Source organism: Diabrotica undecimpunctata, chromosome 4 (assembly GCF_040954645.1).
Source record: "Diabrotica undecimpunctata isolate CICGRU chromosome 4, icDiaUnde3, whole genome shotgun sequence".
NCBI classification, from domain to species: Eukaryota; Metazoa; Arthropoda; class Insecta; order Coleoptera; family Chrysomelidae; genus Diabrotica; species Diabrotica undecimpunctata.
Window position 1 is genome coordinate 75,764,100 of NC_092806.1, and position 27,724 is coordinate 75,791,823.

The 27,724-nt window shown below is 33.1% G+C and overlaps 1 protein-coding gene across 1 annotated transcript in view; it reads left to right on the forward strand.

Annotated features, from left to right (window-relative positions):
• Positions 1-27,724, forward strand: part of Ttc26 (tetratricopeptide repeat domain 26) — a 139,427-nt gene that overhangs the window by 107,153 nt on the left and 4,550 nt on the right. The window contains exon 9 of the mRNA XM_072529786.1: positions 3,249-3,601. Within this exon, the coding sequence (XP_072385887.1) occupies positions 3,249-3,601 (353 nt within the window). The remainder of the gene's footprint in view (positions 1-3,248; positions 3,602-27,724) is intronic.

Below are 27,724 nucleotides of genomic sequence, written 5' to 3' on the forward strand. Positions count from 1 at the left end.
TCTGGAAGCTTTCAAAAGTACTACCGAAAGACAGGAAGTTAATTTTACCCCTACGTGGAGAGAATGAAATTGTATATACAGAAAAAAAAGCGAAAGTACTAAAAGGCACGCTTAAAATGGGATGTAGGAACAACTACCATCCCAACGAAGACTAAGACTTCGTAGAAGAAGTAGAAAGAAGAGGAAGATTTCTAAGAAAAGAAAGGGATAGATAGGTATAACACATACTTTCCCCGAAGAGATAAAATAATTAATAAAAATGACCAACGCCAAGAAAGCACAAGGACTTGAAAACATCACAAACAGAGCACTCAAAAACCTACCAGTAAAAGCGGTAGTCTATTTGACAAACATAATAAACAACATGCTAAAACTGTTATTGTAAAACAAAATTATAGGCCAATTAGCTTACTATAATCAATAAGTAGAGTCGCAGAAAGAATAATACTAATCAGGCTAAAAGAAGAATCTGAAACAATCGGAATCATACCTGAAGCACGGTTGGGGCTCAGGTCCGAACATTCATGCGACCTCTAGGTACTGCGTCCAACGGAATGTATAACGAAAGTGTTTAACGAAAAAATGTATACAGCAGCTGCTTTTCTTGATGTCAGCAAGGTCTTTGACAGAGTTTGGCATGAAGGCTTGCTGTGTAAAATAAACGAATACGGATTTAGTGAAGCGATGTCGTGTTTCCTTGCATCGTACCTAACCAACAGAAGTTTCAGAGTTCGTATAGTATTCGTAAGTAATAAATAGCCGGATATAGGGAGGACCAGCTAGTTCGACGAAGCAGGTCTTTTTAGACCGCTAGTGAATAAGACACTGGATTGTGGAGTCGAATAGCCCCAACTTGACAAAATAAAAAGTGCACGGCGAGCAGAGTGGACGTTTATACCGATGGGTCTTAGGCTAACGTCGGTGCTTCAGTCAAAAAGGAATGAAAGGACACCACGATCAAGAATCCACGAGATGTCTTCATAAAAGGGCTCTCTACTGGACTGAAAGCTTTAACCCAGAGAGGTCCTCGGTTTGTTCTTCTTCATGCTAGAAGTGAAACTGGTTTTGTGGCATTGGCTGAATTAACCTTCTTAGCCAAGAAGGGAACCGCTGATTACCACGACGAAATGGACGGGGATCTGTATGAAGAATGATTTGAGAAGACATTAATTCCAAATTTGCCGAAAGACAAAGAAAACGTTGTCGATAACGGGTCATATCACTCCCAAAAATTTGATTTCCCGAAAAAATTGTGGAACAAAAGCCAAATCAAGGATTGGCTAATCGAAAAGAACATTGTCTTCGAGAAAGATTGCCTTAAAAGTGAATTATTGGATACTGCTGCCGCATTTAGAGACGAGTACGACAAGTACAAAATTGAAACAATTGCAGAAAAATATGGCGATAAGATTTTGAGATTGCCGCTTTACCATTGTGAGCTGAACCCGATTGAGATGGTGTGGAGTCACGTTAAAAAGTATGTGGCTTTAAACAAAGTCGATTTTAAAGAAAAAAACGGTAGAACGGTTGATAAAAGAAGCTTACCAACGCGTATTTAAAGAGGAGTGGGATAATTATGTGAACTTTATTAGTACTGATTAGTATTAATTAACGAGAAATATCTCAGATTTAGTGCTCATAGTACTGTACAGTTATGATCTTCTTGTGGATTTTATATATATATATATATATATATATATATATATATATATATATATATGTATATATATAATTAATATTATTTATTATATTATTATTATTATAAAAATTAATATTAAACTCACCAGTCTTCTTCAGGGCTTCCGAGGTCTCAGTCTCCCGAGCCCCCAGACACTACTACACTCACTAGTCACTTCTAGTTCACTCACTAGTTCACTACTACTAGTGAGTGAACTAGATATAATAGATAGAATAGTGCTCTTATACAGTTTTTCTTGTGTTTTTTGTTTTTTTTTCTCGTTTAGTTAGTTAAGTTTTATTGTTAAGTTATCGTAGAGTTTTTATAACATCATAAAAACCTACAAATTGGTTTTGTAAGTATGAACGTTGTTCCTTTTTTATTTATATTCTATGATCATTTCTATTTGTAGAGAACTGATACAAAAAAGAATAAAAGCGAAACGTATTCTATTAAAGCAATGAAGTAGTTGACGACTTTCATTTGACAATAATTATTGACCGATCAAACCTCTGAAATTCAACCATTGAATATATTTTAAATATATATATATATATATATATATAAATATATATATATATATATATATATATATATATATATGTATATATATATATATATATATATATATATATATATATATATATATATATATATATATATATATATATATATATATATATATATATATATAAATATCAATGCGTCACTTAGAGTAGAGCAGTGTAGTAGTGTCTGGAAGTTCGGGAGATTGAGACTTCGGAAGCCCTGAAGAAGACATCGAAGAGGGTGTCCAAAGCTCGGCGCAGTGATAACCGACGCGATTCAACTCGGAAGACTGTCGAGTTTAATAGTATTAATTCCTGTATCCTAGTATTAATCTTAGCTCTAGGCTTAATATATATATATATATATATATATATATATATATATATATATATATATATATATATATGTTTTTTATGGGTTGGAGTCAATAAAAGAGCTATTGGTGCAATATTCTTTATGTCAAGCTTTCAATTGTGTTTACAATCTTTATCAAGAGCTTCTAAAAAAAATACAAAAAATCTTACAAAGTGAAACTAGAAAAATAAATTTTAACTCACCAAATAAAATTAGTTTTGTTAGTAAATCTAAACTGCTAAACATCTTAAAAACTATTTTAGAAAATATCTAATGAATGTTTCTTTAAATTTAGTAATTTTGAAAAATTTTTTAACAAAAATAATTGAATTTATAAATAGTTAAAATAGCGTTTCCATAATATATAAATCTGATCTTGTTTTTCATGATTGGTAACGTCTGTCCTATTACTTTTATCATATTTATGTGAGTTTAATCAAGACAAAGACAAGGGTTTCAAACGTTGATTTCAATGGACAATAAAATCTAGTTCCAAATTTAATATTATAATTATATATATATATATATATATATATATATATATATATATATATATATATATATATATATATATATATGTCTGTATATATATGTCTGTATATATATGTGCATATATAGTTACATATACATTTCTATTCTATTTACTAATTTTTTTGTTTTTTTTAAGATGATACTTTTAACTTTAATTTCGGTCAAGCCAAAGCAGCTTGTAATCAATTAAAAGAAGCCGAAGAAATATTCCTCTTGATCAGTGATCCTCGGATTAAAAATGATTACATCTATATATCGAATTTATCAAGATGTTTCATTATGAACAATAAGCCACAACAAGCTTGGGAACTATATAACAAGATGGACAATAACTCAGAAAATTTTAATTTGTTGCTCTTAATAGCCAACGACTGCTACAGAATGGGAGAATTTTGGTATGCAGCTAAAGCTTTTGATATGTTAGATAAAATTGAACCTAATCCAGAGTTTTGGGAAGGAAAACGAGGAGCAATTGTTGGTGTATTTCAGGTAAATTAAAAAAATAACCATAAATATGGTTTAAAAAATGTATCTACGTATTTGCGCTTCGTTGTAGTCATCTTTTACCTGCTTTTTTTTTTTTAATTTACGAAGACATTTTGACAATCGGGTGTTCAGTCAAATTCAATCTTTAATAAATTTTCGGTAATATGAAAAGAGTCTAAGAAAACTTCCCATTTCCTTCTTATTACCTGGCTTAGACCAATCTTTAATAACTGAAATCTTCTCTAGATCGGTTTTTGTAAAAATTTGTAAAAAAGAAATTGTAGAAAATCTCATTTGCAATAATTTCAGTTTGTGCTATTTTTGTCAAATATTTGAAAAGTTATTTTTTTTAGTTCGCTGTAGTTTTTCGTTCAGAAATTCGGTTAGAATAAAGGCTCTGGTTGCGCCGGTATTAATAATAAACATGCATTTTGATTGTCAACGTAGCCCTTAAGTAATAAATTCTGTTCATTTTTATATAAAATATAAGTGCTACTTTAGGGGTTTTTATTAGATAAAGCTAACGGTCGCCCCTTAGTGCTGACTTTTATTCGTTTCCCTGGCTACTATACGCAATATATTTAAAAGGAAACATGGGCAGACTACTTTCGATTTTTATTTGCTAAAGCTGACGATAATAAACCACCAACACCAGAGGTGACGACAAACGAAAAAATAAATATTTAGGAGGAAGAGGTAAAGGAAGCATTAAGGCCAATAAAAAAGTAGAAAATCACCAGGAGAGGACAGAATACCGAACGAATTCCTAAAATACGAAGGACCAGATCTGACCAGAAAACTATTAAAAGTAATCCACAAAATAATTGTACAAAACAGAATTCTTAAAGAATTGATATCAAGCATCATAATACCTCTCTTCAAAAAAGAGAGACAAATCGGACTCGAAAAAATTACAGATGAATTAATTTATTAAACACGCTATAAATTTAATGCTATAAAAAGTAAAACCGCCAAAAACTCTACCTACTGCATTAAACTGCTACCTTTCGAAGGTGTTGTTCGTGTAGCAAAAATGACTCGTTAATCATCGTTAACAACACCTCCTTCTCGAATATCATTATCTTCGCCATCTGCGTCCAAAGATCAGGGCCCTGATTCTATTTCATTTCGATGTCGAAATTTAAAAGCGACTACGCCATGACAGTCGCAATCGCTAGCGATTCTCATTAATTTCGATTGTAGTTAAAACTGGGGATATTTACTTTATCATTTTGACACTGCTGAAAATTTGGGTTGGCCCTCTTGTTTATTGGCTGCACGCTGCACTACGCTTGTTGAATGTTTGTTTTGTTTACGTTACGTGAACGTCTTTTTTTTCTTGTTTGAGTTGTTAAATCATAAATAGTGGACATTCGCAATTATATTTTGAATTGAAAGAAAAGATGGCAAGGAAAGAAAAAAGGCGATGTGGGAGATCCTTAAGTTATAACCACAAAGGTTAATATAGCCACTAAGATTTGACTTAGTGGTTATATTCTAATATATTTTTAAATTTACCGCAGCTTAGTAATATACTTGCCCTAAACTTTTTGGGTATCCTAGAGGCATAAACACCCTCTTCCAAATATGGTTCTAATACCCTTATCAAATAATTTGCAGCTTGTTTATTAAGCCGGAATTGCTGACTAAATTGAATATCACTTAGTGAAAAACGAATTTTGAGTATCCCGTAACATTCTTCTTATCCTCCGTTGTGAGCGTCGGATATCTATCCTAATTCCTCCAAAACCAGCAAATGTCAGATTAATTTCGACTCGAAATGAAATTTCAAACACTTTCTTGAAGTTGAAATTAATTTCGATAAATTGAAAATTAGTGACGTCGTTTGGTTAGTTCAGCTGAAATCCACAAGGTTCACAAAGTCGCATTTCGACGTCGCCATATTAATTTCGACATGTTTTGAGTCGAAATCTCAATTAGAATCAGGGCCCAGGGCTCGTCGATGCTTCTCATTTAATATACAACGATAATCCCACTGAGTATGTGTATTGAGATAATACAAAAAACTATGCGACACACGCAAATTGTTGATTGCTTCCCGTAAAGCCAAAAATATATTCCACAATAACGAAATTGTTGCTATCATCAATTAATTACGTGAAGAAGATATATTAATGTTAGGTCGCAATGTTGGACATAATTTACAATATGAGTATTGTCCAGTTTTTTCGCTATCATTATGGTTCTCATGAACGAGCTGTTAAAAAGCTACGTTGTAGCAAAATACTGGGGTGTGTAGGAGGAGAGAGGTATAAGAAGAGTGGTCTATATATATATGGGATAAAATAGATAACAATTAAGTAAAGAAGTATGAAAAAAAAATATTGAACGGAATGTGGCTAGGCTAGCAATGTAGGCAAGAGAATGACCACTAGAAACTCAAGGATGGATACGGCCAATTTGCATGCCTTTTAAAGACAGTAAATCAGGAAAATATGTATGATGGATAGAAAAGAAGATAAGAAAAATGAATAGATATAATGAAAATTAACAAAGAAAACAAATTGAGGGCGCCAGAAGAGGGATAATACTCTAAAAAGAGTAACAGTCACTCTTCCAGGTATCGTATACTGCTAATATTAATTAAAGTTGATTTAATAAACAAAAATGCTGTAAATGTAAAAAGGTAAGGAAATATTAATAAAAAATTATATGCAAAACAAATTCAAGTTTATTAAATATAACTTCTTAGATTCTGACAATCTCTAAGTTACCAAAAAGTATATGAAAATTTCACAATATAATATTTAAAAAAAAATGTTGAAAACAACTATAATAAAAAGTTGAAAACTAGACAGAATAACTCTGATATAGAGTGTACAACCTACATCTAGGTTAAAAACAACCTTAAAAAAAAATAATGCTAACGTTTGAAGAACGTATAGCCAAGTAAATATATCATACTAACCTACAATATGACCAACAAGATTGTTAAACACCTCTAAATTCAAATACAAACAAAATAATATATATAAATGGGAACAAGCCAAGTTAAACAATTGAAACGGTCTATTATCCTGAAGGGATAATAACCGGAGTTAATAACGCAAGATGAAATATAAAAAACAATTAGTTAAGTAAACAAATAATGAAATAAATGGTTAATACAAAAAAACAATGGAAGATAATCTCTGGGTAGAATTTGAGCTCAAACTTACCGATACCTTACACCAAGGGGAGTTATATTAATTAATATATATATATATATATATATATATATATATATATATATATATATATATGTTATAAAAAAAAACCTATAACTGGTGAAACAAGATATATATATAGTTCTGAAGTAAAAACCAACTGTCCTCCTAGGTGAAACAGTTGTCTGGAAGGATACTCCCGAATGACTTCGGTGACCCAGCGAAGTCCTCCTTGAGGTCCGAAATTAGCACGGAGCTGGTGCTAATTGGCTCAGTTCCGATGATGACTGTCCTGCCCTACCTCTAGGTGCAGGCTGGAGAAAAAAATGAGGGTGGAGTAGATACTACTCCCTGGCTTGTCCCAATGACCCTGATTCTAATAGAGTTGAAGTGGTACTCTCCCTCGGATGTTCTGAGGGAAATTTATAATTCCATGGTAGGTGGCTGAAAACAATTCCCCGTTACTTCTAATCTCAACATTGATAAAAAGAAATCAAAGAAGAAGTGAGGAAAGTTTCTTTCAGCATAAGAAACCGGAGCAAAAAGATAATTATAGTAGATAAAAAAACCCATCCAATCGGATGTAGCGTGACCTTGCTTCACATAGAGTAAAAATATAATGGCCTTGAACAAAATACTATATTAAAATATGAAATAATTAATCTGAATAATAGGATATAGATAAAATACTCTAATGTTCATTAAAATATCTGTGGAAACTGTAATAGATGTTAGAGATTTACGAAAAATTCAGAATTTTAATCAGATTCATGCCGGAATGATTGTAAGCGGCCATACTATACTTGAATTCGTGACCCAAGGTCATTCTGAATACCTTAAGGATGTGGAAGGTGAGAACAAAAGTTAGTTTTTATAATATAAAAAAAATTATTATTTACCAGATAGCTACTTAATTCCGTGCTAGAAATCTCACTTCAACCTCCCGAGTTTCCGAAAACACCGTCAATTAAATTGTTATGGCTATACTTAGAATATTTAACTTCTTGAAGTGAAGGAAATTCTATGCATTAATTGGATTTTCTTTCGCTAACTGCCACCTGTGTACCGCTTCAAACTCTCGATCAAAAGTGAATTGTAATTCCTAGTTTGTTTACCAAGTTAACCTAAAGCCAGTTTCCACTCCCCCTAATCTCCTGTCATCTCTCTGGTTCGCAATGGTACCAAATTAGATCAGAGTGACAACTTAAATTATTAAAAATACACACTTAATGGGCAAATGAACACTTAAAGTTAGGCAACCCATACTACGTCTCTGAAATTATTTTAATATAAATTGTTTATTATTTTAATATAAATTGTAATAAAAGTAACGACTGTTACATTCCCCTAGTAGTCGAGAAAAAAAAATTTTAATCAAAATTTTTTTTTTGTTCCTAAAATTAAAAGTATCAATAACTAAGTGTACTGGCCTAACATTCCACGTTGATCTGCAAGTTTACACAAAAAAATAACCACGAACTAAAGATCACGGGAAAAAAAGAATGGTCATGACGCCAGACACCACAAACTCAGATGACTCAAAGTAAAAATCAAAATTTCAATCGACAATATGCTTAAAAGCCAAATATTAACTAAATATACCAACTAAATTCTTGCTGACAAATAAATGTCGAATTGGGCACTAAATCCAAAATTGAACTATCCATGGACATCAGCTCTATAAGACTAAGTATATCCAAGGACGAACAACCAGGCAAATGTATGAGCCAATTCAACCAATATCTCACCCGGAGATATACTAAACTAAGATCAAAGAAATCATAAACTAAATAGGTTAAGAATTGAACACTTAATCCAAAATTGAACTAACAATGGACACCAGATTCATAGTAATATATCCAGAGAAGAACAATCAGGAAGATTTATGGAGCAATTCTCACCAAACCAAATAACACAAATAGTAATCTAAATCGTAAACATACCAAAGTATATCAAAGACGTAATAACCAAAATAAATGTGAAATAGGACGCTTAATCCAAAGTCAGACTATCAATGGACCAGATTCATAAAAGCATATCCAAAGAAGAACGACCAGGAAGATTTATGGACCCATTCACACCAATACTAAATCTCAAACTAAATGAGGTCTACGTACACCCACATCTGGTGATACGAACCTACATAACCAAATAAACCAAATAAGTGAGGAATCAGACACTGAATCCAAAATCGGACTATCGATGGACACCAGATTTATAAATAGAGCATATCCAAAGAAGAACGATCAGGAAAGGACCAATTCTCACTAATGCTAATAACTAAATTAGCTCTTACCCTCATCCGGTAATATGAGCCAATACCAACTAAGTAATTACAATAAAGCAAAATTTCCTAAAGTGTGAAGCAACATTGTCACACTTATTCAGACTAAGTAATGTAATATGTAACTGAACTAAACCAAAGATAAAGATAAATACCTAAAGTCTAAAGTCTCAAATGGACTAAAGGAATTCAGAGGCTAAATAAATTTTGAGTGTGCTGGTATTCGCTAACTATAGCATGTGGCTACAACAGATGTATGAGAATAACCAGACACCGATAAAACCCCAATAGAAATCCTAAGAAAATATAAGTGGTGGACTTTTCCTATAATACCATTACTAACGATAGGAAAAAAAATATGTCGAGAACAAGCAACCAATTTTGAACAAAACTGTAGATTTATAACAAGTTCTCGCAGCATGGAATTATCCGGGAATAGTCCTAAATCTAAACAGCAATTTATGACTAAGGAAAGAAGTGGGATTACACTAAGAGAACAACTCATTTGTCTAAACTCTTAAATAATGAAAATGACTAACTTGACATGTGTAGGGATAGTTAAAGAAAAAAAACATAACCTGAAGTAAGATAACTAATATGAACTAATTAAACTTCCCTATCAAGTTGTGAAAAGGTAACTGGAATATTTGGACAATCACACAAGAATGGTTAGGACATGTCGCGAGCATTTCCTGACCAGAAATATTATGAGGCATAAACATCTGCCTACTCTGCAATAAACACATATAGTACGAACCTAATTGAGCAGCAGTGATCAGTTGCTGAGCAACAATCTCGAACCCACGTATTCACTAAAGCTGAGTATTGACAGAAATTCAGAAGAATAAGTAAGAAGAAATAAGAAGGACACCGGTCATCCTTACCTACTTCAAAATTCCAAACTAATTCCAAAACCATCCTGTATATGGAATCAGGACATAAATTATTGTAGAGTATTTAAGATTTTCGTGACAAGTGAGAATAAAGCAGACCAAAGATAAAAAAAAATCACAACATCTTTCCAAATTGGCACATATTGAACAAATATATCAAAACAAATACTAAGGAATCAAATATCAAAGATATAACATACAATATATGATCCAGTAGTGTAACAACATAGTTCCATAGTTCCTTATCAGTAATAGGATTAACTATAAGTATAAATCTAAATATGTAAATATATACTAAACAACCCTCGTATCATATGAGGTTAAAAGGAGTAATTCTCCTGGGAAGATTAGTACTTAAGAATATTAATTCATTATAAAGTGCATCATTTATAATACAAAAAAAAATGGATAAGTCATACATACTAATTATCTAATAAGTTATAGAAGTCATTAACCAATGCCAAAAGATACAAAAAATAGCGGTGTACCTACGTTATCTGGTGATTAAGAAAATCTTAGACTAAAATGCAAAATATAATCAAAATAAGCTAAAGACAAACAGAGAAAGAGATTAGCTTAAACGAAAGTGTTAAGTTAGTCTTCTTCTGAGGATGAAGAACTAACCTCGTCGATGGTGTTATCAGGCAGTAAATCCTTTACATAAAATTGACCAATTCGTTTGTTGGACGAATTGTCCCTTAATTCATATACCAAAGGAGATATTACCCTTACAACCGTACACGGAATGTATTTCTGGCAAAATTTTGCCGAAATAGCATCACCTTTACTTGATTTTACAAAGTTTCTCTTTAAAACTCTATCGCCAATAAAGAATCGCAAATCTCTCTTCCTCAAATTGTATTGAATTTTGTTCCGGAGGTAAGAAGTTTTTAACTTCTTCCTGATATCAGCAAAAATTGGAGGTAGAGTCTGAAGGTCATCTAGACGATGAAGTCTCTCGGATATTTGAGGGAGATTTGCGGAATTTTCAGAAATTAACCCAAAATAGTCACCAGATAAAGCAATGTTTCTGCCAAAATTCAAGTATGATGGGGAGCACTGTGTCACTTCATGGACAGAAGTCCTTATGGCTTGAGCTATGGAGTGAATATATTGATCCCAAGCTCTGTGATCTGGGAAAGTGTATGATCTCAAGGCTGTGACAATACTTCGATTCACTCTCTCAGTATGGTTTGCTTGCGGATGGTACGCAGCATTATAAAAGATCTTCTGAACCTTGTATTTGGTTAGAAGGTCTTTAAAAGCTTTAGACACGAACTGTGGACCATTGTCACAGGAAACAATTTGGGGAACACCAAACAACAAAAAGACTTGTTCCTCCAAATATTTCACGATTGCTGGAGTTGTGGCGTGACGAAGAGGAAAAACTAAAGGGAATTTAGTGAAATAATCCACAACTACTAAACAATAGGTATTTCCTTTGTAGCTACGAGGATATGGTCCAATGAGATCCAACGAGATCATTTGCCAAGGAAAATCAATGTTCCTGAAGGAACCCATGAGTCCAGCTTGTGGTAAATTACTTGGTTTACAAGTAGCACAAACCATGCACTTAGCAATATGCTTTTTTACAGATTTGCGCAAGCCGGGCCAATAATATAACTCTGCAATACGGTGATACGTTTTATAAAAGCCAAAATGACCAGCAGTAACCTCATCGTGAAACATATGCAAAATGTTTTCCCGATTTGGCGTAGGTACGACTATTTTCCAGTCGGACATATTAGATAATGTCTCTACCGGACCTAAAATGTGTTTGTACAGCACATTGTTCTCTACCTTAAAATCAGGATACTTTTGTGGGTCTTGAGTAACCCTATCAATCATATTCTGATACCACGCGTCAGGAGTTAAAGAGGACAGATCTAAGACGTTAATGTCATGGACACGGGAAAGAGCATCTGCAACTACTACCCCGTTTGCCTTTCTATGGATAATCTTATAGGAATAGGCAGCCAGTTTACAGATCCATCGGGAAAGTCTCTGTGAAGGGTTTTTCATGCTATGAAGCCATACTAAAGAACTGTGGTCTGTAATGATAGTGAAATTACGACCTTCCAAATAATAACGAAATGCCTCTAACCCATGGATAATAGCTAAGAGTTCTTTCTCCGTAGTGGAATAGTTCTTCTGTGCCTTATTCAACTTCTTGCTCGTATAAGCGATGGGGTGTTCAGAGCCATCTTTCAACTGAAATAACACGCCACCAGAAGCAGTATTAGAGCAATCAGTCATTAAATAAAAATGCTCATTAAAATTAGGTGACATCATGACTGGAGCGCTCGTTAAAGCATCTTTAACGCGCCTAAAAGCTTCATCTGCCTCAGGAGTCCAAGTAATAGTTTGTCCCTTTTTCCTGTTCTTCAGAAGATCAGTAAGAGGTGACAACAAGGTAGAGTAAGATGGTACAAACCGACGATAATAACCACACATTCCCAATATCCTACGGACTTGGGTTGTGGTCTTAGGTATAGGAAAATTCTTAATGGCAACAATTTTATCAGGATCAGTCCTTAGACCCTGATTATCAACAACATAACCCAAAAACTTAAGACTAGGACGGCAAAACTGACACTTATCTAAATTAATCGTTAGATTAGCTTCCTTAAGGCGTAAAAACAACTTATCTAAAATTTCCATATGAAGGGAAAAATCAGGAGTAACAACTAAAATATCATCCAGATAATAGAAAACATAGGGCTCTAACTGAGGACCAATGACTAAATCCATCAGACGACACATTGTCTGGGGAGCAGAAACAAGACCAAAAGGCATAGTGACAAATTGAAATAGTCCTTTGCCACTGACGGCAAAAGCAGTATACTTCTTGCTCTCTTCACTCAATGGGATCTGTAAGAAGGCCTTAGACAAATCAATAGAAGAGATGTATTTGGCATTCTGAAGTTTGCTCAAAATCACATCTATTCTGGGGATAGGATAAGCATCCCGGTTAGTGGTAATACTGTTCAATTTCCGACCATCAAAGCAGATCCTAAAGGATCCATCCTTCTTTTTCGTTAACCATAAAGGCTACAGTAAGACGAGGTAGAAGGTTCTATGATGTTTAACGAGAGCATCGAATCGACTTCTGTTTCTAAATCAGCCTGCCATGCTTGAGGTATGGGATACTGATAAAGTCTAAAAGGAGTGGGATTTCCCACCTCAATAGTGTGAGATATTAAAGACGTGCGACCTAGTTTGTCTTTGGAAGAAAGAGTAGTAAATTTAGAGATCATGTTCTCTAATTGCCTTTGTTCAGAACTAGATAGACTAGAAAAATCATGAATAGCACTCAGAGTAGCTAAATTAAATTCAGAAATTGAAAACGAAAAATCAGAACAACTTAACGTGCTATTGAAAGCATTGAAAAAGTCCATGCCTAAAATTATAGAATTCTGTACAGAAGGAATAACATAAAATGTGATTTCTCTACATATATTTGCAACAGTGATTTCAGTTTGAAGTTTGCCTGTAATAGACTGAACTGTACCATCTGCAGTAGATACCTGCAAAGATGAAATGGGCATAATGGAAGAAGTTGCATTTTTCAAAAGATGTAACGAATGTGCACCTATCAATGAAATATTAGAGCCACTATCTAACAACGCTAAGCATGCTTGTCCTAAAATCTTAATGGGTAAATAAGGCCTATTATCATTAACCTTCCTAACTAGTAAAGAATTTAAATCTAAATCTAAAGTATTTGATTGGGTATAAATATTATATGGTACAACCATAGACATATCATCATCATCAACAAACCTAGAAGTTGATACTGATAATGGAACTATTTCACTACTGTAATCATTAGAATTGTGTTTAACGCTACTGGGTAAAGAAGAATTGGTAGTTGACCATCTGTGATCACTTAAAACAGGCGGATTCAACGTTTCATGATTAGTAGCTAATTTTGGGACTGATTTTGTCCTGTGGTGTGCTTTGCTTTTTTGAAAGTTACCCCTTTCCCTTTCCGACTCGGAGATGGGTTTGGGTTGCTGGATGTGCTTGGACCAGCGGTCTCGTTTGAAGTTTGGGTTTGATTCCCTGATTGTATGGTGGACGGAGAAACGCTCAGGAGACGGACCTCCGACAATTCGTTTCCCGAACACTTAAAACAATTTCTCTTTAGAGTGTTTTCCCTACCACAACCATGGCAGAAAATAGGAGTGCGAGGGATCGAACATTCAACAAACGAATGACCAGACTGACGACAATTCCAGCAGACGATAGAACTTACAACTGACACATTACGTTCAGGGCCCTTATTTTGCCAAGAACGATGACTAAAAGAGTTTGGCTGAGAAGAAAAATTAGAAGAAGGTCGAGATGTGGATGAAGACTGAGAGGACCAGGATAACGTTTGCTCTAAACGTTTACACTTTACAGTAAGGTCATCAATAGTTTGGATGTCCATAAGAGCTAGCTGTTGATGATAAAAAGGTAACAGACATTTAAGAATAATTTTTATCTTAGCAGAATCTGATAAAGAAGTCTCCAAACGGCCACACATGCCCAAAATAGTGTTAATGAACATGGTGACAGATTCTCCAGGTTTCTGCTTATGGTTTTTGATTTGGTCCAATAGATCATCCTGGAATGAGTAAGGAAGAAAATCTGACTTCAACTGGTGTACCAGATCATACCAACAAGAAAAACTACCTCTATTATTCATGAACCATGTAAAAGCTGTACCGGTGAACAGTTCAGCAGAAGCAGCAAACAAATCCTCTTCAGAGACACCTCTAGAAACACGAAGACATTCAACCCTTTCTATAAATGACATCACATCAGTGTGCTGTTTTTCACCAGAAAATGAAACACCCCATTTGTGTACTTGCACAGGTTTGGAGTACGAAAAGCTAGGAACTACATTGACTGGAGCATTAGGAGTAGATGTAACAATGTAATTAACTCTAGAATCAAGTTCACCCTCCAACGTAAGTATTCTCAGAGAAACAGTCTTTTTAAAAGATTCCTGCTCTTCAGTAGTGCAATGTAACAAATGTACGCGGCCAGAAATGTGAGCTAAACGAGAAGTTAGTTGCGCATACAAGTTATCTTGTACAGTTCCCCTGAAATCTCCTATTCTCGTCGACAAATCATCTAAGGTTTCGGATATTCCTTTCTGTTGGTCATCGAAAGGGATGTGTGTAGCACAAATCTGAGTAAAACTCCTGTTGTCCTGTTTCTGCTTTAAATCTCCACGCAAAAGCTTGCGTTTGTCTTCAACCTTTGCCGACTCTGCAGGCGTTATACCCCTAACATTCAATTCGTAATCCAATTCGTTTACCAAAAGATGCTCAACTTTGAAAGCACACATGATGAGAGGAAAAATATGGACAAAGTGATACCAAGATCAGAAATATGAAATACTAATTATTAATTATACCTAAGTTGTAAAAAAAAATGTGGACAAATTATTAGCAACACACCACCAAGATCAAAATAGCCAGCAAAAATAATATATATATATAATCAAATAAATACCTTAGTTACCTTACTAAAATACTCAAAATAATTTCTAGTTATATGTAAATTATAACTATTCTAAACCAAATATTTTTTTTTTTTTTTTTTTTTTTTTTATTTCGAATTAACGTGTCTCAACATCTTAGGTCATTGACACGGGAGCAAAGGTTTACAATAGTACTTACAAAGTTATGATACAAAGTTTACAATTGTGAAGAATAAAAATATTGTGTAAATTATATTTTGTTAAACAATTGAGAAGTCTTTAAAAAGTCTATTAGGCTCTTGAGTCGGCTTGAACAGTTCAGAAGTTCTTCTAGACTATGGGTTATATTGTTGGCAATGCGGGTGGCCTGGTAGTGCTGACATTCTGTGAGGATGTGTTTGACGGTGATAGGAATATCGTTGCAGTGAGAGCATAACTGTTGGTCTGTAGAGGACATAAGATGACCGTGTGTCAAACGTGTGTGTCCTATTCTCAATCTTCGTATTGCTATCTTTTCTTTTCTGTTCAGAGATGCTAGGGATAAATAGCTGTAAACATTAGGTTGTATTTCTCTGAGCTTTGTGTTTTTGGTGATCCAAAGTTTCTGCCACTTGTCTTGGATATTTCTTTTGAATTTTGATTTTAAATCTTCTTGGAGCTGTATGTTGTAGATAGGTAAGTTGGATGTAGATGCTTCTTTTGCAGCGCTGTCAGCCATCTCATTTCCTTGGATGCCGATATGAGAAGGCACCCATATTATTGTTATTGAAGTCCCTCGGGAAGCGAGGAGATGGATCGATTCTAATATTTTTTGTACTAAATGATGTTGATTGTAGATATTTTTTAACGAATGAATTGCGGATAAGGAATCGGTACACAGAGCTACACTTTGATGATTGTCAAAAGGGAACTCGAGAGCTTTTGAAATACTAAAGAGTTCTCCTGAAAATACGCTACATTCGTTTGATATTCGGTATTGTCGCAGCACTGTATCAACTGTAGTGACAGAACAGCCAACTCCATCTGCGTTTCGGGATGCATCGGTATAAAGCACCTTATCATAGTGGGATGTATTCACAATATCTTTGAAAGCTTGTCGAAAAAAGATATTATTTGTTTGTTGCTTATTAAATTTACAGAGAGAAGTGTTTATAAAAGGAGGTGTTCTAGACCATGGCGGGGATTCTGATTTTATAGATGCAATTGTTTGAGATAATTTTGTGTCTTGGCACAAGGTTTGTAGGATCTGTGGTATTGAAAGTATACATCTGGGCGAGATTACGAGTCCAGGTCTTGGCGAAGTCAGAAGATTAAATACAGGGTTAGTCGGATTCGACGAAATTCTGCTAGCATAAGATAGGAGTAGTTGCTGCCTCCGGAGGTAAAGGGGGAGTTCATGAGATTCACAATAGAGACTTTCAGCGGGACTGGATCGAAAAGCTCCTAAGCAAATTCGGAGAGCAGTGTTGTGAACAGAGTTTAAAGATTGTAATAAATTATTGGATGCAGACAAGTAAACTATACAACCATAGTCTAATTTGGATCGGATTATAGCTCGATATATTTTGAGTAGTACACTTTCATCGGCACCCCATTGGTGGTGGGACAATGTCTTTAACAAATTCATTCTGCTTAAACAGATGCCTTTTATTTCATCGATATGACGTCGCCAGGTGAGTTTGTTATCGACAGTTAGCCCTAAAAACTTGTAATGATCAATTGACTCTAAACTTACTCCGTTTAGTGTTATTTTGGGTATTTCTGTGCTGTTGTATCTCCTGGTGAATTTAATTATTTTGGATTTATTGGAAGAGAACCTGAAGCCAGTTTTCTCGGACCATGTAGTAAGGGACTCGACAGAATTTTGTAATAAAGATGAGGTTGCAGCTGTGGATTTTCCTTGACAGTATACAATAAGGTCGTCTGCGTATAGGGCAAATTTAACAGGAGATTTTATATGAGAGCAAATATCATTGATGGCTAGCAAAAAGAGGGTAGAACTCAAAGTAGAACCTTGAGGTACACCATTTTCAGTGACATATTTGTCGGATAATACTCCGTTAACTGTGATTCTGAAATTTCTGTTATTTAAAAAGTTGTTTATAAAGCAAAATATGTTGCCCGTAAGATAATTTTCTACCAGTTTTTTAAGGATAACCGACTTACATGTTGTATCGAAAGCACTTTCTATATCAAAAATTACTGCAATTACGTCTTGCTTGGAGGCCATAGCATTTGCTATATCTGTTTGTAGAATCACTAAATTATCAGTGGTGCTTCTATTAGGTCTAAAACCTGATTGAGCAGGGTTAAGGATATTGTTTTTTTCTAGATACCAGATTAATCGCTTATTGATCATTTTTTCAAATAATTTGCAAAGGGTACATGTTAGAGAGATTGGCCTAAACGAGTTTGGGAAGAGAGCTGCTTTTTTTGATAGGAAATATAATGGATTCCCTCCATTTGGAAGGAAATTCTTGTCGGGACCAGATTAGGTTGTACAACTCAAGCAATTTGTTTATGGTTTCTTCATGGAGATATTTGAGGAAAATTGAGGGGATGTCATCAGGGCCAGCAGCTGAGTTTTTTGTAGTGGATAGGGCTAGAGTCAATTCTTGTTTAGAAAAGGGTAGGTTTATTGGGTTGGAAATATCGTTAGTTTTACCACTTGCGATGTTAAAAGAGTGTGAAGGAGACTTATTTTGGTTTAGCGTTTTGGATTGAAAGTGATGCGCAAAGATCTTGGCAATACTTTGACTTTGAGTAACTATTTTGTTGTCATGAATTAAGGCGGGGATTTTGTAGGCGGTGCTTTGACCTTTCATATGTTTAATTTTATTCCAAACTTGGCTTGGAGGTGTGTCGGAAGAAATAGAATTGATATAAAGGTTCCAAGAAGTCTTTTTGCTTTCCTTTATGATACGTTTTGATTTAGCTTTAGCTAATTTAAACTTGATAAGATTTTCATTAGTTCTTGTTCGTCTATATTTATTCAGAGCTTTCTTGCATACATGAACTGCTACAGCACAGGAGTCATTCCACCAAGGAACTGATTTTCGTGTAGGTTTAACAGAATATTGTCCTATATATTTTTGAGCAGAGTTAATTATGCAATTAGTGAACTGATCAACTAAGTGGTCTATGTTACATTCATATTTAATTGAATTGACTTGATCTCGGACGTTTTGGCTGAAATTCATCCAGTCCGCTTGTGCAATACGCCATTTACTTATTGGGTTGTACGATTTAGGTATATTGTCTGAGATTAATATAGGGAAATGATCACTATCGAACAGACTATCTAGTGGACACCATGTTAGAGATGGACCTAGTTTTGGATCACAAAGGCTGAGATCGATATTTGAGAAAGTTCCTGAAGATATATTGAAGTGGGTGCTACAACCAGTATTGAGTAGAAATATATCTTCATTGCTAATTATGTTTTCTATAATTTTTCCTCTGCCAAATGTGCTGTTAGATCCCCACATTGTGCTGTGAGCATTAAAATCTCCTACGAGGATGAATGGGGATGGGAGTTCTGCTATTAACTTAGAAATTTCTGTATGATTTATCCCCTTATTAGGTGGTAAATATATATTGCAAATAGTGATTTTATGAGGACACCAGAATGAAACAGCTACTACCTCTAAATTAGAAGTGATGTTAAATTTTTCGGAATATATATCTGACGATACAAAAATAGAAGTACCGCCACTTGCGCGTAGGGGTGTGGATCTAATCTGATGATAGCCTATATAATTTTTTAGGTACGGATTTTGGGTTTCCTTTAAATTAGTTTCTTGTAGACAAAGAATATCTGGAGAGGTCTCTTGGATAAGTTGTTGGATGCGTTCTAGACGGGCGTAAAACCCATCACAATTCCATTGTATTAAAGAGAAAGATTATTTTAAAGAGTTTTGGGAGGCAAGGGAAGTATCAGAGTAAGATTCATCGTCACTGGGATCTGTTTGTGAAAGACATGGTAATGTTATTGTATCGTTATTTTCTGCAGATTTAATATTGTATTGATGTCTGATTTTTTTCATTAATCGTGTAAATCTGTTTTTTATTGTTCTTTGAGAAAGATGCGGGTAGATAGAAATCAAATTGGTAAGGAGTGTATTGATGTCATTTGTAAACTTTAGGGCCTCATGATAGGGTTCACTGCTACCTTTAGTATTTTCTAAAAACGCAAGAAGATCGTTTAAGGAGAGTATATTGTTTTGTGGATTTTTGTTGTAATATTCGGTAATGTCAAGCTTAGTAATATCAGAGATACTGGTATCATCCGTTTTTCGCTTTTTCTTTTTGGATTTTCTTTTAGTTGATTCATTAGGGATATAAGGCGGTTGCATTTCAGAGGTTTCAGCTAACGGAGTTGTAGGAAGACTAGATTCGTCATTAAGTGATTCCGAAGGAGGTCTTTTTTGGCCTATTACTGGAATGTCTTGAGATGATTGGACGCTTTCATTTATATTCGTGCTAGGTTCATTGTTAGAGATGGGAGCTCGGGTTTCTGACTGTATAGGAATAATGACCGATGGGGGATTAATGCAGTTATTTGCAACATGTCCTGTTTGCTTGCAGATAAAACATTCCATTCTATCTGTAGAAAGAAAAATTCTATGATCATGACCATCATATGGAATAGTTATTGATGTTTGTAGTTCGTAGTTATCAGAAGGGGGAAATATATAAACTTGGCGCCTGAAGCTTAAAACATGACTGTATTCATCTCCAGGGATACCTGCTTTGAGAAACGATATGGGGGATGCTAGTTGTAAGCCAAGACTTTTTATAGCATTTTCAGCTAGATCATGAGGAATAAAAGGTGATATATTTGAAATAACAATTCTTTTGGTTGGAGATATAAGTCTCCGAATATTTAGTGAAAATGTATTAATTTGAATGAATGGATGAGACTTTATCAATTTTTCGACAAGTTCAGAATTAGATAAGTAAATACATACCCTATTATTCGATATCCTGGATGCGAAGCAAATGTTCTTGGCCCCAATGATAGTTCCGATTGCATGTACATAATCGTATAGCTTTAAACTATTCTCGGCATGAAGAACCACGGCCTGATCCTTTTTTGGGAACGTTGGTCTAGGTGCTGATTTTACTGCAGCCGTGTAAGATATGTTACTGTTGGTGGTTGGGTTTGTGTTGGTTACAATTTGGTTTGTTGACATTGTTGGATTTGAAGCATCCTCGTAGTCAAAGACAGCTTCTTGCAATTTGTTTGTATTCATTGTTGAGTGTCAGAAGGCGGCAACTTATCATACACCATAGTGATGGAAGTTGCCTAGATATGGAGCAACTAGTGTAATGCCCAAAAATGTTGTTATTTTCTTGTAAGGTTATAATGCACTTAATGAAATATTGTTTATACAAGTTTAGCGATTATATGCACCCGCGAAAGTACACGTATATAGTTACACTGCACTTTGTTATTGTCTGGAACAAGTATAAATCGCAAAACAAGTTTAAAAACTATTATAAACACTGTAAATTACGAGAACGACAAAAACGATGTTTACTCGTTCAGGTACCGAAGTGGAATCCTAAACCAAATATTAATATATATGCAACAATTAATAGTACCTATAAGTATAATAATGTTGGCTGTAGGAATAAAAGTTTATATAATATACGATATAAGTATGTGTAGGTAAGTAAGTAAATATAAGTTCTCAATAAAAATACAAAATTCAACCTAGAATGTAAGTTGTACTACTATAACCTATCACTGAGGTCTCAAAATATTAATAACTAATAAATCTAATAAATAAAACTAAGAAATCAATACAGCAGTATAAATATACCTGTTTAGTATTAATAAAAAATTTAAAGATAGAATAAACCAGCAATAATATGAGTAAAAAAAGAAAAGCAAAAATACAAAAACTCAAGTAAGAAAAAAAAAGAAATAAGCTAAAAGCTACTGTCTTAAAACCAAAACTTGGAAAGGGCACCGCGTTGGGACGCCAATGTAGCAAAATACTGGGGTGTGTAGGAGGAGAGAGGTATAAGAAGAGTGGTCTATATATATGGGATAAAATAGATAACAATTAAGTAAAGAAGTATGAAAAAAAAAATATTGAACGGAATGTGGCTAGGCTAGCAATGTAGGCAAGAGAATGACCACTAGAAACTCAAGGATGGATACGGCCAATTTGCATGCCTTTTAAAGACAGTAAATCAGGAAAATATGTATGATGGATAGAAAAGAAGATAAGAAAAATGAATAGATATAATGAAAATTAACAAAGAAAACAAATTGAGGGCGCCAGAAGAGGGATAATACTCTAAAAAGAGTAACAGTCACTCTTCCAGGTATCGTATACTGCTAATATTAATTAAAGTTGATTTAATAAACAAAAATGCTGTAAATGTAAAAAGGTAAGGAAATATTAATAAAAAATTATATGCAAAACAAATTCAAGTTTATTAAATATAACTTCTTAGATTCTGACAATCTCTAAGTTACCAAAAAGTATATGAAAATTTCACAATATAATATTTAAAAAAAAATGTTGAAAACAACTATAATAAAAAGTTGAAAACTAGACAGAATAACTCTGATATAGAGTGTACAACCTACATCTAGGTTAAAAACAACCTTAAAAAAAAAATAATGCTAACGTTAGAAGAACGTATAGCCAAGTAAATATATCATACTAACCTACAATATGACCAACAAGATTGTTAAACACCTCTAAATTCAAATACAAACAAAATAATATATATAAATGGGAACAAGCCAAGTTAAACAATTGAAACGGTCTATTATCCTGAAGGGATAATAACCGGAGTTAATAACGCAAGATGAAATATAAAAAACAATTAGTTAAGTAAACAAATAATGAAATAATTAAAGTTAATATTGAAATAAATTGTTAATACAAAAAAACAATGGAAGATAATCTCTGGGTAGAATTTGAGCTCAAACTTACCGATACCTTACACCAAGGGGAGTTATATTAATTAATATATATATATATATATATATATATATATATATATATATATATATATATATATATATGTTATAAAAAAAAACCTATAACTGGTGAAACAAGATATATATATAGTTCTGAAGTAAAAACCAACTGTCCTCCTAGGTGAAACAGTTGTCTGGAAGGATACTCCCGAATGACTTCGGTGTCCCAGCGAAGTCCTCCTTGAGGTCCGAAATTAGCACGGAGCTGGTGCTAATTGGCTCAGTTCCGATGATGACTGTCCTGCCCTACCTCTAGGTGCAGGCTGGAGAAAAAATGAGGGCGGAGTAGATACTACTCCCTGGCTTGTCCCAATGACCCTGATTCTAATAGAGTTGAAGTGGTACTCTCCCTCGGATGTTCTGAGGGAAATTTATAATTCCATGGTAGGTGGCTGAAAACAATTCCCCGTTACTTCTAATCTCAACATTGATAAAAAGAAATCAAAGAAGAAGTGAGGAAAGTTTCTTTCAGCATAAGAAACCGGAGCAAAAAGATAATTATAGTAGATAAAAAAACCCATCCAATCGGATGTAGCGTGACCTTGCTTCACATAGAGTAAAAATATAATGGCCTTGAACAAAATACTATATTAAAATATGAAATAATTAATCTGAATAATAGGATATAGATAAAATACTCTAATGTTCATTAAAATATCTGTGGAAACTGTAATAGATGTTAGAGATTTACGAAAAATTCAGAATTTTAATCAGATTCATGCCGGAATGATTGTAAGCGGATTGTAAGGATGTGGAAGGTGAGAACAAAAGTTAGTTTTTATAATATAAAAAAAATTATTATTTACCAGATAGCTACTTAATTCCGTGCTAGAAATCTCACTTCAACCTCCCGAGTTTCCGAAAACACCGTCAATTAAATTGTTATGGCTATACTTAGAATATTTAACTTCTTGAAGTGAAGGAAATTCTATGCATTAATTGGATTTTCTTTCGCTAACTGCCACCTGTGTACCGCTTCAAACTCTCGATCAAAAGTGAATTGTAATTCCTAGTTTGTTTACCAAGATAACCTAAAGCCAGTTTCCACTCCCCCTAATCTCCTGTCATCTCTCTGGTTCGCAATGGTACCAAATTAGATCAGAGTGACAACTTAAATTATTAAAAATACACACTTAATGGGCAAATGAACACTTAAAGTTAGGCAACCCATACTACGTCTCTGAAATTATTTTAATATAAATTGTTTATTATTTTAATATAAATTGTAATAAAAGTAACGACTGTTACAACGTGAAGGCTTAAAGCAATCCATTTTGGATTTACAAAGCCAAATTTCTGACTTTCAAAACTCCGTCAGTAAAATTGAAAGCAATTTTAATAAGAAATTTAATGAGTTATATGATGACATTAAAATGGTTCGCGTCTCAGCAATATCCATTTGCTATAAATCATCTAGTCCCTTAATGATTGTTCGTCGACGAGGATAGTTTTTTCGTGCTGGTTTATGCAATTTGCCGACCAATTGTTGTTTTTCTTTAGACATTATTACAGGCTTCAGAGGGCGTACAGAAGAATTCTGAAAATATCATGGACAGAACACGTCACAAACAAAGAGGTTCTCAGAAGGATGAACAAAGAAATGGAAATTTTAAATTCAATAAAAACAAAAAAATTGGAATATCTCGGACATATTACACGTGGAGAGAAATACACCTTGCTCCAACTGATCATGCAGGGAAAGATCCAAGGAAAGAGAAGCATAGGGAGGCGTAGAATGTCATGGCTGCGCAACCTGAGAGAGTGGTACGGATGTACATCAAATGAACTTTTCAGAGCAGCCGTCTCAAAAGTTCGAATAGCTATGACGATTGCCGACCTCCGCCGCGGAGATGGCACTTGAAGAAGAAGACAGGCTTCAACTAACTTAAGACGATTGTGTATATACCATGAATGAATGTTATCTACTACGTCCTATAATGTGGGTGTCATTTGATTTATTCTCTTTTGAATCTTATTTACTTTCACTTAGACATTATTAAAGGCTTCAACTAATTGAAGACGATTGTCTAGATCTCATGAACGAGTGTTATCTACTACGCCATGTAATATAGGTGCAATTTGATTTATTCTCATTTTAATCTTATTTACTTTCACGGTATTTTCTGCAACTTTTTTTTGCAGCAGATTCCATTTCTTGTTTTAATGCATTGTGGTCATTTCTTACTGCCTTTTGTAATTTATGCATTTCCTTTGTTAAATGAGATATTTCCAAACCAACCGTTTTATTTTCATCAGATAACTATCATTTTTTTATTAACATTGTTCAATTTTACCGATGGAGTTTTGAAAGTCGGGAATTTAGCTTTGTAATTCTAAAATAGACAGCTTTAGGCCTTCACGTAGCTTTTTAACAGCTTGTTCATTAGAACGATAATGAAGGCGACCAAACTTGTCAATACTCATATTTGAAATTATGTCCAATAATCCAACCTAAGGTGGGTATATCTGCTTCACGTAATTAGTTGATGATAGAAACAATTTCGTTATTGTGCAATGAGTATTTTTCTTCTTGGGAAGCAATCAACAATTTGCGTCTGTCGTATAGTTTATTTGAATAATCTCAATACACATACTTAGTAGGATCATCATTGTAGATTAAATGAGAAGCCCTAATCCTTTGGAAGAGAAGAAGATGTTGTTTACGATGATGAACGAGTCGATTTTGGCATTCAGATGAGCTCGTGTATTATTTAATAAAATTTTATAGCGTTTTAAATCTTCATCATTATAATCTTTAGGTTTATCATAGAAAATAAGTTGGTATAAGCCTGGCGTTCCTGGTACACATGCTCCTTCTGTATCGTAAAAAACAATGGAGGTATTACCGATTAAAATGTATGTCTTGGTCTGAACATCCCCTGTTTCGTATGCTTTAAACTTGGATTTTTCAAAATTGAAGGCTAGTTTGGCTTTCTAATGGACCCAGCCTTACAGTCCTTAAAATTATCTGTCAAATGGCTATATATACACATATCAAACTTAAAAATTACCTGACTTATTGAAGAAAAACCGTTGATATTTTTAGGAGATAATTTTGGAGCATAAAAAATATACGTATTTTGAAGGTCTTATATATCTAAACTACCTATAATAGTTTTGTAGATGAATATCTCGGTACCAACAAATAATATTGAGTGCTTCGTACTGTTATTATGTCGACAGTGTTGTTTTTTATTGTCTGGTTACGGTTGGGAAATCTAATGTTATTAAACTTATGATATCAGTGCTGAATTGTTACAGTGATTTTCCAGAGTTTTGCCGACTTTAGAAGCATAGCTTTTTTATCCGTAACGACACATCACGCGACCACACTCTACATGGAGTAGTAAACGCAGTGCTATACGTCTTTATTAATAAAATCAAATAAACAAAAAAAATTAAAATAAAATAAAATAAAATAAATAAAAAAAAAATAAAATAAAGTAAAATAAAATAAAATAAAATAAAATAAAATAAAATAAAATAAAATAAAATAAAATAAAATAAAATAAAATAAAATAAAATAAAATAAAATACAATAGAATAAAATAAAATAAAATAAAATACAATAGAATAAAATAAAATAAAATAAAATAAAATAAAATAAAATAAAGTAAAATAAAATAAAATAAAATAAAATAAAATAAAATAAAATAAAATAGAATAAAATAAAATAAAATAAAATAAAATAAAATAAAGTAAAATAAAATAAAATAAAATAAAATAAAATAAAATAAAATAAAGTAAAATAAAATAAAATAAAATAAAATAAAATAAAATAAAATAAAATAAAATAAAATAAAATAAAATAAAATAAAAGAAAATAAAATAAAATAAAATAAAATAAAATAAAATAAAATAAAATAAAATAAAATAAAATAAAATAAAATAAAATAAAATTATAAAATGAATAAAATGAAATGAAATAAAATGAAAGAAACGAAATGAGATAATGAAATGTAATATAATGAAATGAAATGAACCGAAACGAAAGAAATAAAATGAAATGAAGCAAAAAAAATAAAATGAAATGAAATGACTTTATTTTACTTTACTTAATCAGTAGACCCATTTGTACCTTTCGGTGTTGGGCCGTTTATAATACAATTCATTAAATTACAATATTTTACAGTCTTCTGAGGTGTTCTAGCTCTTAACGAACTTTCTCCATTCCTTCCTATTGGATTCCATCTCTGTTGCTTCCTGCCAAGTCTTACCCTTACTCTGCAGTATCTGCGAGAATCCTCTATTTAGTGCTTGGAATAGTTTTCCTGTGTTTTCCATTCTGTTGTTAAAATCATCCTCGCCTCAGTCTTATTTATTGTTGATTACTGTTCCTAAGTATTTGTGTGAATTTATCTGTATTATTTTTCGTTGGTCTATCATTACTTCTATTTGATCTTCCGTCCCTTGTTTCCTTGATATTTTCATTATCTGAGTCTTCTCTTTGTTTATGTTTAAGTTGTATTTGCTTGCTTCTAGGTTCCATTACTCTAAGTTGTATTTCAGTTTTTCTGCAGTTTCCGCGATTAATACTATGTCGTCTGCAAATATACACATCTCAGCGTTTATCATTTGCTTTCTGTTCCAACCGATGCAGTATTTCTTGAATGTTTTCTTACATTCTTACACTATCTCATCTATTACATTTATGAATAGCACTGGGCTGAGACTTCCCCCTTGTGCAACTCCTTGAGTTGTTTCAAATGGTTCTGACTGTATATTTAACATTCTTACTGTATTTGTTGTTTTCATGTATATACTCTTTGTTGCTTCTATCAGTTCTTCACTTACTTGCTTCTTCTTTAGGCTTTCCCATATATCTTTTCTTTTGACTGAGTCGAATGCTTTTTCCATGTCTATAAAGCTCAGATATATTTCTTTAAATGAAATGAAATGAAATGAAATGAAATGAAATGAAATGAAATGAAATGAAATGAAATGAAATGAAATGAAATGAAATGAAATGAAATGAAATGAAATGAAATGAAATGAAATGAAATGAAATGAAATGAAATGAAATGAAATGAAATGAAATGAAATGAAATGAAATGAAATGAAATGAAATGAAATGAAATGAAATGAAATGAAATGAAATGAAATGAAATGAAATGAAATGAAATGAAATGAAATGAAATGAAATGAAATGAAATGAAATGAAATGAAATGAAATGAAATGAAATGAAATGAAATGAAATGAAATGAAATGAAATGAAATGAAATGAAATGAAATGAAATGAAATGAAATGAAATGAAATGAAATGAAATGAAATAAAATGAAATGAAATGAAATGAAATGA